This window comes from Triplophysa dalaica, chromosome 20, assembly GCF_015846415.1.
Source record: "Triplophysa dalaica isolate WHDGS20190420 chromosome 20, ASM1584641v1, whole genome shotgun sequence".
NCBI lineage: Eukaryota > Metazoa > Chordata > Actinopteri > Cypriniformes > Nemacheilidae > Triplophysa > Triplophysa dalaica.
In genome coordinates, this window is record NC_079561.1 from 12,852,104 (window position 1) to 12,865,007 (window position 12,904).

General features: G+C 37.5%; 1 protein-coding gene across 3 annotated transcripts in view; it reads left to right on the forward strand.

Moving 5' to 3' along the window:
• hdac7a (histone deacetylase 7a) overlaps positions 1-12,904 on the forward strand; it is a 73,418-nt gene that overhangs the window by 13,363 nt on the left and 47,151 nt on the right. Inside the window, exons 1-2 of one of the 3 annotated variants that reach the window (XM_056732995.1) lie at positions 953-1,190; positions 2,006-2,074. The exons of 1 other annotated variant lie outside the window; for it this stretch is intronic. Coding sequence is in view for 1 of the 2 variants with exons in the window: in XM_056732991.1 (XP_056588969.1) it covers positions 2,006-2,074 (69 nt within the window). In the remaining variant the exon portion in view is untranslated. Of the gene's footprint in view, positions 1-952; positions 1,191-2,005; positions 2,075-12,904 lie in introns of those variants that run through there. One more of the 3 variants, XM_056732991.1, reaches the window with a different exon arrangement.

Below are 12,904 nucleotides of genomic sequence, written 5' to 3' on the forward strand. Positions count from 1 at the left end.
GACTTCATCTTACTTTCTTACATTTAGGCCCTACATGTGTGCATTTGGCAGACGCTTTTATCCAAAGCCACTTACAAGTGCATCCAAGCCATACATTTTTTATGGGAATCAAACCCACAACCTTTTGCCCTACCACTGTGTTTTGTCAAACCTGATTGCTTATAATTGTTGTTAACACCGCGAGCTGAGTATTGGACAGCATTTTTGGGGGGGAACACAGACCCGTTCCACAAGCTGGGTAGGCTGCTCAGTAAATTTTGAGTGTAAGCCGGTGATGAGAAGTGAGCGAGCGGGCCTCACAAAGGAAATCAGAAACCCACTGGAGACCGTCACTGTATGCCCTGGTTTCAGAGAAACAGGTCAGGTAGTGGTTTCAGAGCACGTGTGGCGCATGAACGCTGGCCGGGTTCTGTTTTACTCATAAAGACAGTAATGCATTTTAAATTATACAGATAGCTGACTATATGTGCGATCATGTGCGGTTATATTTGACTAAAAATGTGTATACAATCATATTAACTTTAAAGGCAATAACAAGAGTAATCATTTCTGCTAAATACATTAGACTATATGTTAGTTTTTTAAATAAATGTATTCAAATTTATTCTTCAAATATTTGCACATGCCACTTTGAAAATTCTTCAAATGTTGAATCTGTAAACAATAAAAAAAGGCCGTTTGCCCATTCTGACGAAAATTACAAACTTACTTCAGAAGAATGTTTATGCTTCTCAATGGGGTCAATAAATGGTTTGTTATTGCAGTGGTGGCAAATGAAATTATGAGTTGAGTACTTGTAAGTACACTAGAGTGCAGTGTGTATGTGTGTGACAGGATTGGCTGCACCCTCAACCAATAAAATAATAGAAGAGAAAACAATGCGTGAAGGCAGTCGAGCGACGTCACACGCTATTTTTGGTGGAGCCCGCCCACAATTCTATTTTCGTCCGCCTCGGGGGCGGGGCTTATCGAGATACTTGTAATAACTCACTTTCTCCTTCTCGCACCACTGCTGAACACCGCTGCTGCTCTTTTTAATGGATGTCAGACCATTACCTCAGGATTAACACGAAATTTTACAGAGGAAGTATCTAAACATTTCTATAAATCCGGAAGATTTCCAACCTCGTCTGCAGAAGGAATCTCAAAGGGAATATCAACCTGTTGCACGCTTTTCTCTTTCACTGAAGGTACACAGCTGTATTTATTGCGGCATTTTATCATGTGTGTGCTGTTTTGCTTTATAAGGAAGTGTAGATTGGTTGACGTTGAGTGTGTGTGCGCCCAGCTTGAATGTTTTGCATAATTTTAGTATCGCTTGTTTTGTATCCGCTGTCAATCTCTGTTGTTTTTGCGTGTTTGAAGTAGTTGTCATTTTGAGACGTTTGTTATATCAAGCATGACTTTCAACAATGATATTAACACGTGAAAAACTTCACATGTATGGATACGTTTACAGTAAAATGAACAAATGCATTAAGTAAGTAAAAGAAACAGCGTGTAAAGACATAGATTGACTCACACAGTTCATGAGAGTTGTAGTTCTCTCAGTTCTTGTAGTTCAGGAACCGACATTAATCGCATCCTATGAGTTTCTGTTTGTTAACTTAAATTGAACTGACTGAGACACATTTGAATGCACTTAAAATGTCCCAAAGCTGAGCATTCAATGTAGTTTTTCACTGTTAATGTCTGTGTGATCCAAATATACGAGCTCGGACCAGTAAGTTATGCGCTTCTAAAAACTTACCATGGTAACGTTAACCCTCTCCGCCTATATATCATTTAGGCTCATGTGTTATTTGACCTGTTGTTAAAATAAAAACGAACAACGAACTTCTCATTGTATAAGAAGTTTTTGAAAGTTTAAAAGTTTCGCTTAATTGTAGTATTCCCACTTATTTTTTATCAACTATGGTGACCATGGTGATTTTTAATAAGGCTGTGTGTGAAAGACAGGAAATGAAAGAAATGAGAAACATCCCCACTTGTTCTCATCCCACAGATGGAAGTTGTGCAGCGGGACTGATCGTAGAGTCAGATCGCAGGGACACTCGCTGCTGGGGAGTGGCAGGTATGATTAACTTTTTTATTACGTCTCGAAAGTGCACTTGTTTGCCTTCATGCCATATGGCAAAACATAGTTCTGTGAACTACTAACAATATTTCACCCACATTTCAAATGAAACTATTGATTTGCAGAAAATGAAAACTGGAGAAACAAGTCAAAATAACCCAAAAAGATGCTCTGTATTTTACTACAAATACTACAAAGAAAACAAGTTCATGTTTACTTTCAAGCAATATAACAGTTATATTCCTACATGTATTCAGGAATAGTTCAAAGTTTTCATCTGTCTTATTATGCTGCCGGACTTTCAAATTTCTGGGATGACTTTATGTCACTCTTGACATTTGATTTTGTTGTAATTTAACAGACACAGGACTGGAATAGTCACAACACATTTTGAAATGCTGATGAAATTAAATTTGGTATGGTCTCTCAATTTTTTCCACGGCTTTATATATGGCTGTCACAATTATGAAATAATTGTCTTATAACATAATCGCAATTATTACAGATTACCGCAATAATTGTGAATCCTTAAACAAGGGTGATCTGCAGTATCTGCAACATTTTACATCCACCGTCCTTGTTCTGCACTCACTGTTACGTTCAAGTGACATTTCTCCATCGTTTGAGTTGGATCAGCTTTGTATTTTTTTGTGTTGATTTGTTTTGTAACTGTGATCTACAAACATCATATTTAGTTTTAGTTTTCACTTTATAGTAAATATTATTAGTTATTTACAAAATGTTCACATTTCTAGAGATAATATTTTCTTCATTTAATAAATTAATTGTTATTAATAGTTATATTGTCAAAGCCTTAAAATAGACAATTAATCGCCATAATTGCAATTATTTAATCGTGATTAATTTATTTGTGATTGTGAGAAATGTTTTTAGTCACTTCATCAACAAATCAGCGCATGTCATACGGAAATCTGTGCAAGATCTGAATAGGAACTTCAACTGTAAACCGAAGAAGTGTTAGGAGTGTGGGATGTGAGTAGTCAAAATGAGCATTAGCATTGGTCTGGCAATGCTCATCTTTTTAAGACGTGTTCGGCTTGTTGACAGTGCGGAATGGATGTGGCCCTTGCATGTCTTTAGATTGCATCAGTCGTAACAGACCTTGTTTGGAGTCTGATACTAGAGTCTGCTAGTAACTGTGTAACCTGCGCTCTACACTACAGGGAGATTAAATGACTTGGCACTGCTTGACATTTCATTGTCACATGAGTCTGACTAAGTCCCCACCATTGACTCATTTGATGTGTTTTTATCCATAGTTTCAGAGCAGACTTGAATTAATACAGACTTGAATAAGTTTACATTAGGATCATTGAAGGAATGCAAAAGTGAAGCCTAAAATGGCTCCTATCTCTTAATGATTAATTAATCAAGACTAATGATGGATTTGTTCAGAGATAAATGACTTTTTAACCCAACATTTAAATAATACTTTTTTTTGACGATGAGCACCCAAGATAGTCTAAATCGAATTTGCCATTTTCCAGTTTTGTCTTAGTCTAATGTTTATACATTTTCTAACACTCTTAATAAAAGATGCATCAAGTTGTTCTTAAATGCCATGCAATCTGAAGTTTCTTTGTGGCGAAAAAAGGTTCTTCAAAAAGGTAAGAAAGAGATAATGAATGGTTCTTTGTGGAACCAAAAATGGTTTCTTCTATGGCATCGCTGTGAAGAACCTTTTAAGCATCTTTATTTGTAGATGTACCATGTTATAGTTTTCAAAAATGAATAGTGTGGGTGTCATTGCAAACAAAAGTAAACCTGTACGTTCACGAAATCTGCTGGGGTCGCATAGCTCGCAGCTCAGGTTGCGCGCGCCGCAGTGAGTCGAACATTCGCGGGAAAAACAACACGATGAGGTCATGGCCAGCATTGCGCGGATAAAGTTTCGTCCGTGCCGGCGAGAGGGATTCGACACCGCTCCTTCTCCTTTGTTCGGTTGTAACCGGGCCCCGTGGACCGCTTGTGAAGCCCGCTGATCATTCTCACGATATGATTTATGTGGCCCCTGCGGCATCTGATGGTTTAAAAATGACAGAGGGTCTCACTATCGTTAAAGTTTATAATACACATTGAAATCGTATGTCTTCAGTGAGGAAACCACAGTTTATCTAGAAGGAATTGCTCTATTTTGCCAACAGTGGTTTTGACATGTAGGAACATCACACTTTGTTGTGTCCTAATTGCTTGGAAATTAACTGAAGGCTTCTAATCATGATTCAATGTAATTTAGATCCATAAATCACGATTGAGTTACAGGTTCTCATTAAACCCTGCAGTCTGTATCTTAAACAAAACCTGTATGTAATAAAAGATATTTTGAGAAATGGCTCGGTGGTTTGGTGCCCATACAATGGAAGTCAATGGGATCCAATATATTTTTTTGTCTACCGGCATTCTTCAAAATACTATTTCGATTTATGTTTTGGAGAAGAAAGTACATATAGGTTTTGAATGACACGACGGCGATTGAGTGATGAAAGAATTTTCATGACTTTGCCCTATATTCCTTAAGGCAATTGAACCTTTAACTTTACTTCACAGCTTAATGTTGGGATTTTGTGTCAGTTTCCTGGAATTGATTTACCTGTAGGGCAGAATAGAAGCATTGGATTATTTGTTAGCTGTCAGGAATGGCATGGCGACGTTCATTGTGAGGTATTTTTTTGTGTTGGGGCGCGAGAGACAAGCCGACAATAGCGAGATTGTTTTTCAGGGAGCTGCAGTAAAGATCACATTTCCTGTTGCAGGCTGAAAGCAGGGTCAGCTGACACCAGCCTCCTTCACCGCTGTGACTGTCATCACCACTCAGAAGAAAAAAAAGACACAACAGCTTCAGGGCATGAGTTAACTCTTAACTTGTACAAGCATCACTCACACGACCTGTGGTCAGACGGTTACCATGTCAAAATCCATATGTTGATCATGGTCCAAAAATAAAGCGTGAGGAAGATTCTTTGTAAAGCAAAGCTTTATGATTGGCCCAGGATGTGATACCGCTCGCTTCTGAAACGTATCTGATTTTAAGTGTGATTTTCAGTCTTTGTATTTGAGGTCACTTGTACTGTGAAAGTTTCTCTTCCGAATTTAATATCTACTTTACTTCTCAGTTGTCCCTGAACTCTACTACTAACAAGTCAAGTTAAAGAGACAGAATAAAAATTCTCCCCTCATTTATTCATCCTCACATTATTCAAAAACCGAATATGACTGTTTCTTCTGTTTAACACGAAAGAAGATATTTGAGTAGTGTCTATACGATGGAAGTCAGAGGGGGTCAATGTTGTTTGGTTATTAACAGTCTTCAAAACATTTCTTATGTGTTCTGCAGAGGAAAGAAAAATGAATGACATGACGCCTTTTTTGACAAGTCATGGATCATGTGACTTCAATGGGGAATAGAGGGAGGACAATTCTTTGGAAACATTTTAATGTGAAAATAAATCAAAACTGGAGTATTCGGAATGTTGCACGCAAAACACGCGTTTGACTTTTTCAGATGTTCAGATGTTCACTCGGAGGCCTACAAAGATGATAATTGACTATGCAATGTTTTTGTAGCATTCATATGATAGTTTCACTGTTCATGACATTTGCAAGTAGCACACGCTTTAGTTTATCGCATGCATTCTTTCATTCACGTGGGTTGAGCGTTGACTTTTATTGATTTATAATAATTTTCCCGAATGTCAAGCCCTGTGGGGCCACTTCCATAAACTGCTTAGACTAGTCTTAGAAGTTTTTTTTTATCCAAGACTGCTCATCAATTCTTTAAATCAGTTACATAAAAAGGTAGATTGGTCTAATTGAAATATGAAAAGTAAGACTGATGGGTCCTAACTATCTGCTAGTCAGTGACACTCGTTGTTAAGACACAGTCTTAACTTAGCAGATAAGTTTAAGCAACTTGTCCCTGGTGATTAGTACAAATATACGTAATTTTGTGTATATTGTTTACACACAATAGATAGCATATATACTCTACATTACAAACTGTGTCGACTCCATCCAGTGTTTTGAAGTCGCTGGGAATGAACTAATCTCGTTTTCCCAGAGCAGCCCACGCCTGCCGGCTGTTTTTAGAAGCAAGTTCAGCAGAGGTCTACGAGGATCAGAACGCTGTGTTTGACCCCATGAATGTTTGGAGACAAGGAAGTGTTCGAACACAAAGGTGCTCAGTTGTTAGAGCGTACAGGACAAAAAAAGCTCAGTGAGCCAGTGTGAGTCGCTCTCTCTGTATGCGTTTGGGGTTACGGGGAATGTTAATGTTCTCCCTCATTGTTGGAGGCTCGGACAGTAGTCCGTGAGGCTGCATATGTATGAGATGTGTTCCTGGCGAACGCTTTCCCAGAACGGTTGTTAAATGAAAAGAATTCATGAAATGGGGACGGAGAGAGGAGGGCTACGAAATATACTCAGAGAGGTGTCATTATGTGCATTTTTGTGTCCACTCGAGGGTTGCTGGAGCTCAAGCGGCGAATTACACTGTCGAGTGGCGCCGTTTTGAGTACGCTGTAAATTGCGGGTAGCCGTAACCTCCAGCGTGTCCGTCTGTTATTATTGATTTACCAAAGAGCTTAACTACTGTATATCACAGTTACATTTAATGTCCTGGACATACGTACACATCCCAGAAAGGTACTGTACGAAGGTATGCCGGTTACCGGACAGCTTGCACGACGCATTCCAAGCGTGCTTGTTCTTGCATTGGGGTGGTGGTAACAAACTGACGTATTTTTTGCACACATTAGACAAGTAGTTGGAAGGTAGGGTTTAATCTACAGTAGGAGTGCTTGGTGATCGAAACAGGATATTCATTTCGGGGTGGAACAAGTTATTTGATGAAAGATTATAAAGACAGTATTTTAACTTTGGAATAATGTGTGTGTATTAGGAAAGTAAGTAAATGTAGATTTCCTGTTGACTTTGAGCTTTACGTGTTACTCTTTGTTACGTACTAACCAAGATTCTTTAGACTGTTGCCCAATGATAACACTTTTTGGATGAAGGCACTTTAGACAACGTTCATGCAATCAAGCTTGCGTAACTAAAAGTGGGCACACACATGCACAGAATATGTTTGGCTATACATTGTTCTCCATTATTGAGGCACACCATTCAAAACAGTACACATGCACAGACGTGACCTCACCCGAGGCACTCCTGCCCCTTCACCTTCGTCTTCTTTCAGACACATTCTTTTCTTTTTTATGTTAAGGCGGTCAGCCTTTCTGCTGATAAATTGCAGTTGCAGTCTCACACACAAAAACATACACATGCACACACTCATGGTGATGTATAGTAGTATCAGCTGACCAGTATGACTTCACAATCTTCTAATAACTTCTCAGTCCACGCTAGTATGAAGACCACATGGTTTGCATGCAGTAAGTAGGTCGGCAGTCAATTTGCTGGAAAACAACTAGCCAGTTAGAGAATAGTTGAGTTACTATTAACTTCTTCCGACAATGATCATGTGTTTAGGGAAAATGTCAAATATGTGACGCTTTTAGTGGTAGATACGTCTCAATTGTTTCTTCTTGAAAGCAGCAAGAAAAAAATTAAGACTTCTAAGATGCTTCTCCTGAGAAATAGACCGCATTCATCTGTCATGTGTCTCTTCTAGATTTTCACAGGTGATCCATGTCTCAAACTTTGAGATTTGCCAAGAAATCAATGTGTCAAAAATCAAACGCCAGACATTGCAGTATGAACTGTTTTTTTAGCATTTCTTTCAGGACATTGTCTTGGGCTGTGCTATATCTACATTAGGTTTTATAGCTTTATTATTATCTTACTTTAATTCAGTTAATATAGTTTGGCTTTATTCATCCTGTTCAGTATTTATTCACACTGTAAAAAATGAAGTGCTATTCGTAAACATTAGTAAATGCTTTAGCTAACATTAGCTAACAATGAACAATTTCGTTTTTCAGCATTTATTAAGTCAATACAGTTATTCATGTAAATTCATGCTGTTTTAACTAATGATAACAGCGACAGTGTTTGATTTGAATAATGTCGTGGTAAATGCTGAAATTAATATGAACTAACATTAATAAGTGCTGTATTAGTATTGTTCGTTGTTAGTTAGCTAATGCATTAACTAATTTGTTGACAAATAGCACCTTAATGTAAAGTATTACCAAAATGTAATTATTAAAGTGATAGTTCACCCAAAAATGAAAATTCTGACGACATTTCATCCTTCATTACTTACTTTCGTCCGCAGAACGTTGGTAAGCGAACAGCACCGGACCCCATTCACTTTTACTGAATGGATACAAAATCAATGCAAGTATGGGTGCCAGTTAACAGCATTCTTCAAAATATCTTATTTTGTGTTATGCGGAATAAAGAAAGTCATACTGCTTTAAAAGGACAAAAGGGTGAATAAATGATGACAGAATTTTTATTTTTGGGCGAACTATCACAATCAGTACCATCAACATGGTTTAGAAGTCATTTGAGCTTTTTACATTACTTAAGAACATCAAAATAATTTAAGCAATTTCTTATATTTGTTTGTTTTATCCACTTGATTTTAAGTTATATTAACTCACCACTAGTTTAAGCTTAAAATAGAAAGTTGAAATTACTGATTATACTTAAAAATTTAAGGCAGCAAAGTATTGTTTTACAGTGATGTGGTTGTAACATCACATCTTAACCAGAAGTTCCTACTTAAAATGAAGCAACTGATATCCATGCAAGGAGTTTACTCAAGGTGATGCATAGCAGGTCTGTCAGAACCTTAAATTTGACTGAACTCTCCAACCACAAGCTCCTTACATGTTTACCAGACTAATAACAGACATCTTTTAATCTCAGCTTGTTGTTTCAGATTCGTTTTGAGTTAATCTGAGTAAAATTACTTGTGGACTGGCCCGATCTCCCAGAATATCACGCTGTCATTGTTAAGAGATAGAGTCAAGGATTGAGTGGGACCTGCTCCACTTCTGCGAGTGAATAACAAACACTCCAAAAGTGTCCGAATACTTCATCCACGTTCCTTTACACATACGTGCACACGCTTCACATGTTGCTGACAGGAATACACACGTCGTGTGTATCTGCAGAAGCTCAAGTATTTGCGACCAGCTATAAATACACAGAACAGCACACACACGGGCGCGTATACACAAAGACGCACGCTGGCTGCAGGGACGTCCTGAGCAGCTGCCGCGGAAGCAAGCGGTCTGAATAACTCAGACAGCTGTGGATTGTGCTGCAGCGCTCGAGACGAAGCGATAGTGAGAAAACACCAGAGAGTGAATCTGAAGTCTGTTATTGTTTAAACTGAGCAGCAGATTCATTCGTTTAAAATTGTATTTGTCACAAACACACTCAGTATATACCTATTCAACATGTAGTGAAATGGAAATAGGATGGAAGTTACAAATCAGGGGGCCTATTACAGAAAGATCATAACTTGAAAATCTTATCCTATCTGTTTGGTAACCATCAGATAGGACCTCATTTAGGACAAAAGCTATTACAGAACAGCACTTCCTAAGTGCATAATCTTATTTGAACAACATATAGGAAAGGTGTATTACAGAAGTGTCATAACTTTAGGAAGACCCCACAGCTGTCCTAACTTCAATTTTTTTTAAAAACTAATAGAAAAAACCGGCTCGCCGGTTTTGTTTTTCGATTTTGTTTACGTTGTCAGCAGCTCGCATCAGTTGGTTGCTCGGTAACAGACCTGAAAGTGGATTGCCGAGCTTGATGGTACAATTTAAGACTTCCTAACTAGAGATAAGATACGATTTTGTAAGATACGATAGGAATCCCAAATCAAGTTAAGATTTGCTTCTGTAATACAGATTTGTGAAAAATCCTAATTTAACGTATCATAATTTAATTCAAAACCTAAAATAAGAGTCTTTCTGTAATACACCCCCTGATCTCTTTAAAATCTCTTAAGATGTTAAATGTAACTCAAAGCAGTCTTCTCAGAAGATATCTCAACAACATCTCAGGCTGTGCTCAGATTTGCCAAGACATCAAAAGTCCACAATGATAAGTCTGAAATGTCAATATAAAACTTTTTAATTAGGTTCTTCCAAAATATATACGGTTTTCATATTATATAACCAGTTGACCTAATTGTCTTGTACTCTTGAAAGTCTTTTACAAAAAAATTCCTACAACATTTAGAAATAAAAAAATCTGGGAAGAAGTTGCTTAAAAAACTTGCGATTCTTGAAACAAAAGGAAACGAATGGCTGGAATACACAACGAGATTTAAAATCTAAACATGTCTATTTTTTTTTCAACTAGACATCATACACTTGCAGACTTTTTGAAAGTTTCACATATGAACACACTAACTGATCAAATCTGCAGACTGGTACAGACTTTCTGCAACCAGTCCAGACTAAAATCTGCATGGCAAAATCTGAGCAAAAGTGTTATAATGTATTTTAGACTTAAATCTGTGAAAGCTGTCACCACCTCTGTTTAAAACTCAAATCATTATGTGGCTTGAAATCATATGATGTCCAAGTGACATTTTCTGCAAATTCATATCATAGAGCTCAAATTATAAATCATTAGAAGACAGTTTTATACACAAATGTATAGATTTTGTTGATTTTGACCTCCAAAAAGTTATGGATTGCAGCTTTAAGTGAATTGACTAAACCTATTGATGTTTTTGATGTAAGGTTTCATTTGACCTAAACCTAGTGTGCTTCCCTCCTAGGCAGTATTTTAAGGGATAATAGGGGATTTTTCCGAAAGGTTTCCAGCACGGTTATGCTGTCTCAGTTATTTGGCAACATGCTTCACGGTGAGATCAGTGTAAAAATGTTCATGTTTTATCCAATTTGTTGAATGCATTTTAATGCCTGTTGGTAAGTTGCACAGTTAGATCAGCAAGAGAAGCTTTCCTGTATGCATCACACGCATTTGTGTGACTGCCGCTGAGCGATTCAACGAGTCACTTGTGAGATTCAATCTCGCCTTAAAAGACAGCTGCTTTTTAAGCCAGTGCCTAGTAGTCTAGAAGCATGTGTGTGCAGGACAGAGAGAGATAAATAACTGTAAAGGCATAAATTATGTCACAGCAGAATTCTCGGTGAGGGCAAAATGGGGAAATATCAGGACACAATGATAGATGGCAAGATTAAGAAAGTTTAGGCAGATGGTGAGATTAGTAGAGAGCGAGAGAGAGGGTGTATGCGAATGCGGTCAGATGAGTCTAAAATTGGAGATCCTGTCTTGCACAAGGTCGATTTAGCAAGAGTAGAATTGAAAGAGGGAGGCCTATTTTGTGTGTTTACTCTACGTCCAAAGGAAGTAAAAACAGTGAGAAAAACAATGTTCTGTAACATAAAAGAGTTAAGGTCATAATATCTTGCAGGCACTGAGACAAGACTGAATCACATTTGAATCAGTAATAATTCTGTAAACCGTTAAAGGAATTTTTCATATTCTGCACTAATATTTGTAGATTACTAATTGAGTCTGTTAACTCTATTGTAAAAAAGGTCAGATCGTCTTTGATCTATTGTGGCACACAGGATGCTTTTTGGAACATTCCTACCTCATGATGGGATCACACGGTAGATCAAGTCATTGTCACCTAAGCAACAAGTAAATAATACGGACATATGTACGGTAGTGGCCAAAAGTGACTTTCAAACTTTGGAAAATGGGTGTTTAATATTTTAAGGATTTATTGAACATTTTCTGTGCGTGTCATGTAGTTTGAGTTTCTTTAGGTGTGAACTGAAGCTCAGCTTTGAAAAGAATTTAAGGAAACAACATCAACACATGCACAAAGCTTATTGAGTCACAACTAAGGAGTATGCTGCTAAAAATAAGGGTTTAATAATTGTTGTCAGTGAATGCTTTATATTTTTCTATACATTTTGTTTTTACATATTCAAGTAAAATCCATATTCCCTGTGCTGTAGTTGCCAAATCATTTTGTCAATCCGGAGGTGGCATTAAATCCGAAAATTGTATAATATGTCGTCACTCTCAGGTCGTTCCAAATCATTATGAATTTCTTTGTTCTGATGAACACAGAGAAAAATAATTGGAAGAATGCTTGTAACCAAACATTTCTTTGCCACCATTAGCCGGGTTACCATCCAAAGTTGCAAATTTAGCTTATGCAGAATATCGAAAATATCACATAAAACATTTGCAAATAAGCACAGTTTCCATCCAACTAGTCAACTGTCTCTTCCTAATAAACTGTCACTAAACATCCGTAAGAGAAGCCACTGAATATAATAATTTTCAATTTTTGGGCAAGCAGACAAAACACAATAAATGGTGCTTTTGTGGATGCTTGCTGTTTGGAAAACGCTTTCTTGACAGTTCTGGAAGGCAATTACAAAAATATTTTGACGACTTTGCTCGGGCATTTAAGAATGACCATAACAACACTTCAGATGCTGTGTAACAAGATCAGTACTCTGGTTAGTCAGGTTACGCCGTCTCATAGTGCAGTTACGTGGCTTTTTTAAGGAATTTATTAGGCAAATGCGTTTACATGTCCAATTATTCGCATTAACCCTTTTTAGTAAAAAATAAAAACCACCTCAAGCGAGAATGTAGAGCAACAAACGGTTCTTGGACAATTCCATTGTAATTTTTCCAACTATGGTAGTCAATGGTGTCCAAGAACTGTTTAGTTACAACCATTCATTCGAATTTATTTATCTCTGTTCATCAGAACAAAGTCATTTACACGGGTTTGGAACAACTCGAGGGTGAGTAATCGAGGATAAATTCTTTGTTTGGGTGAACTGCCTCTTTAAAGGAATATGTCACACAAAACTG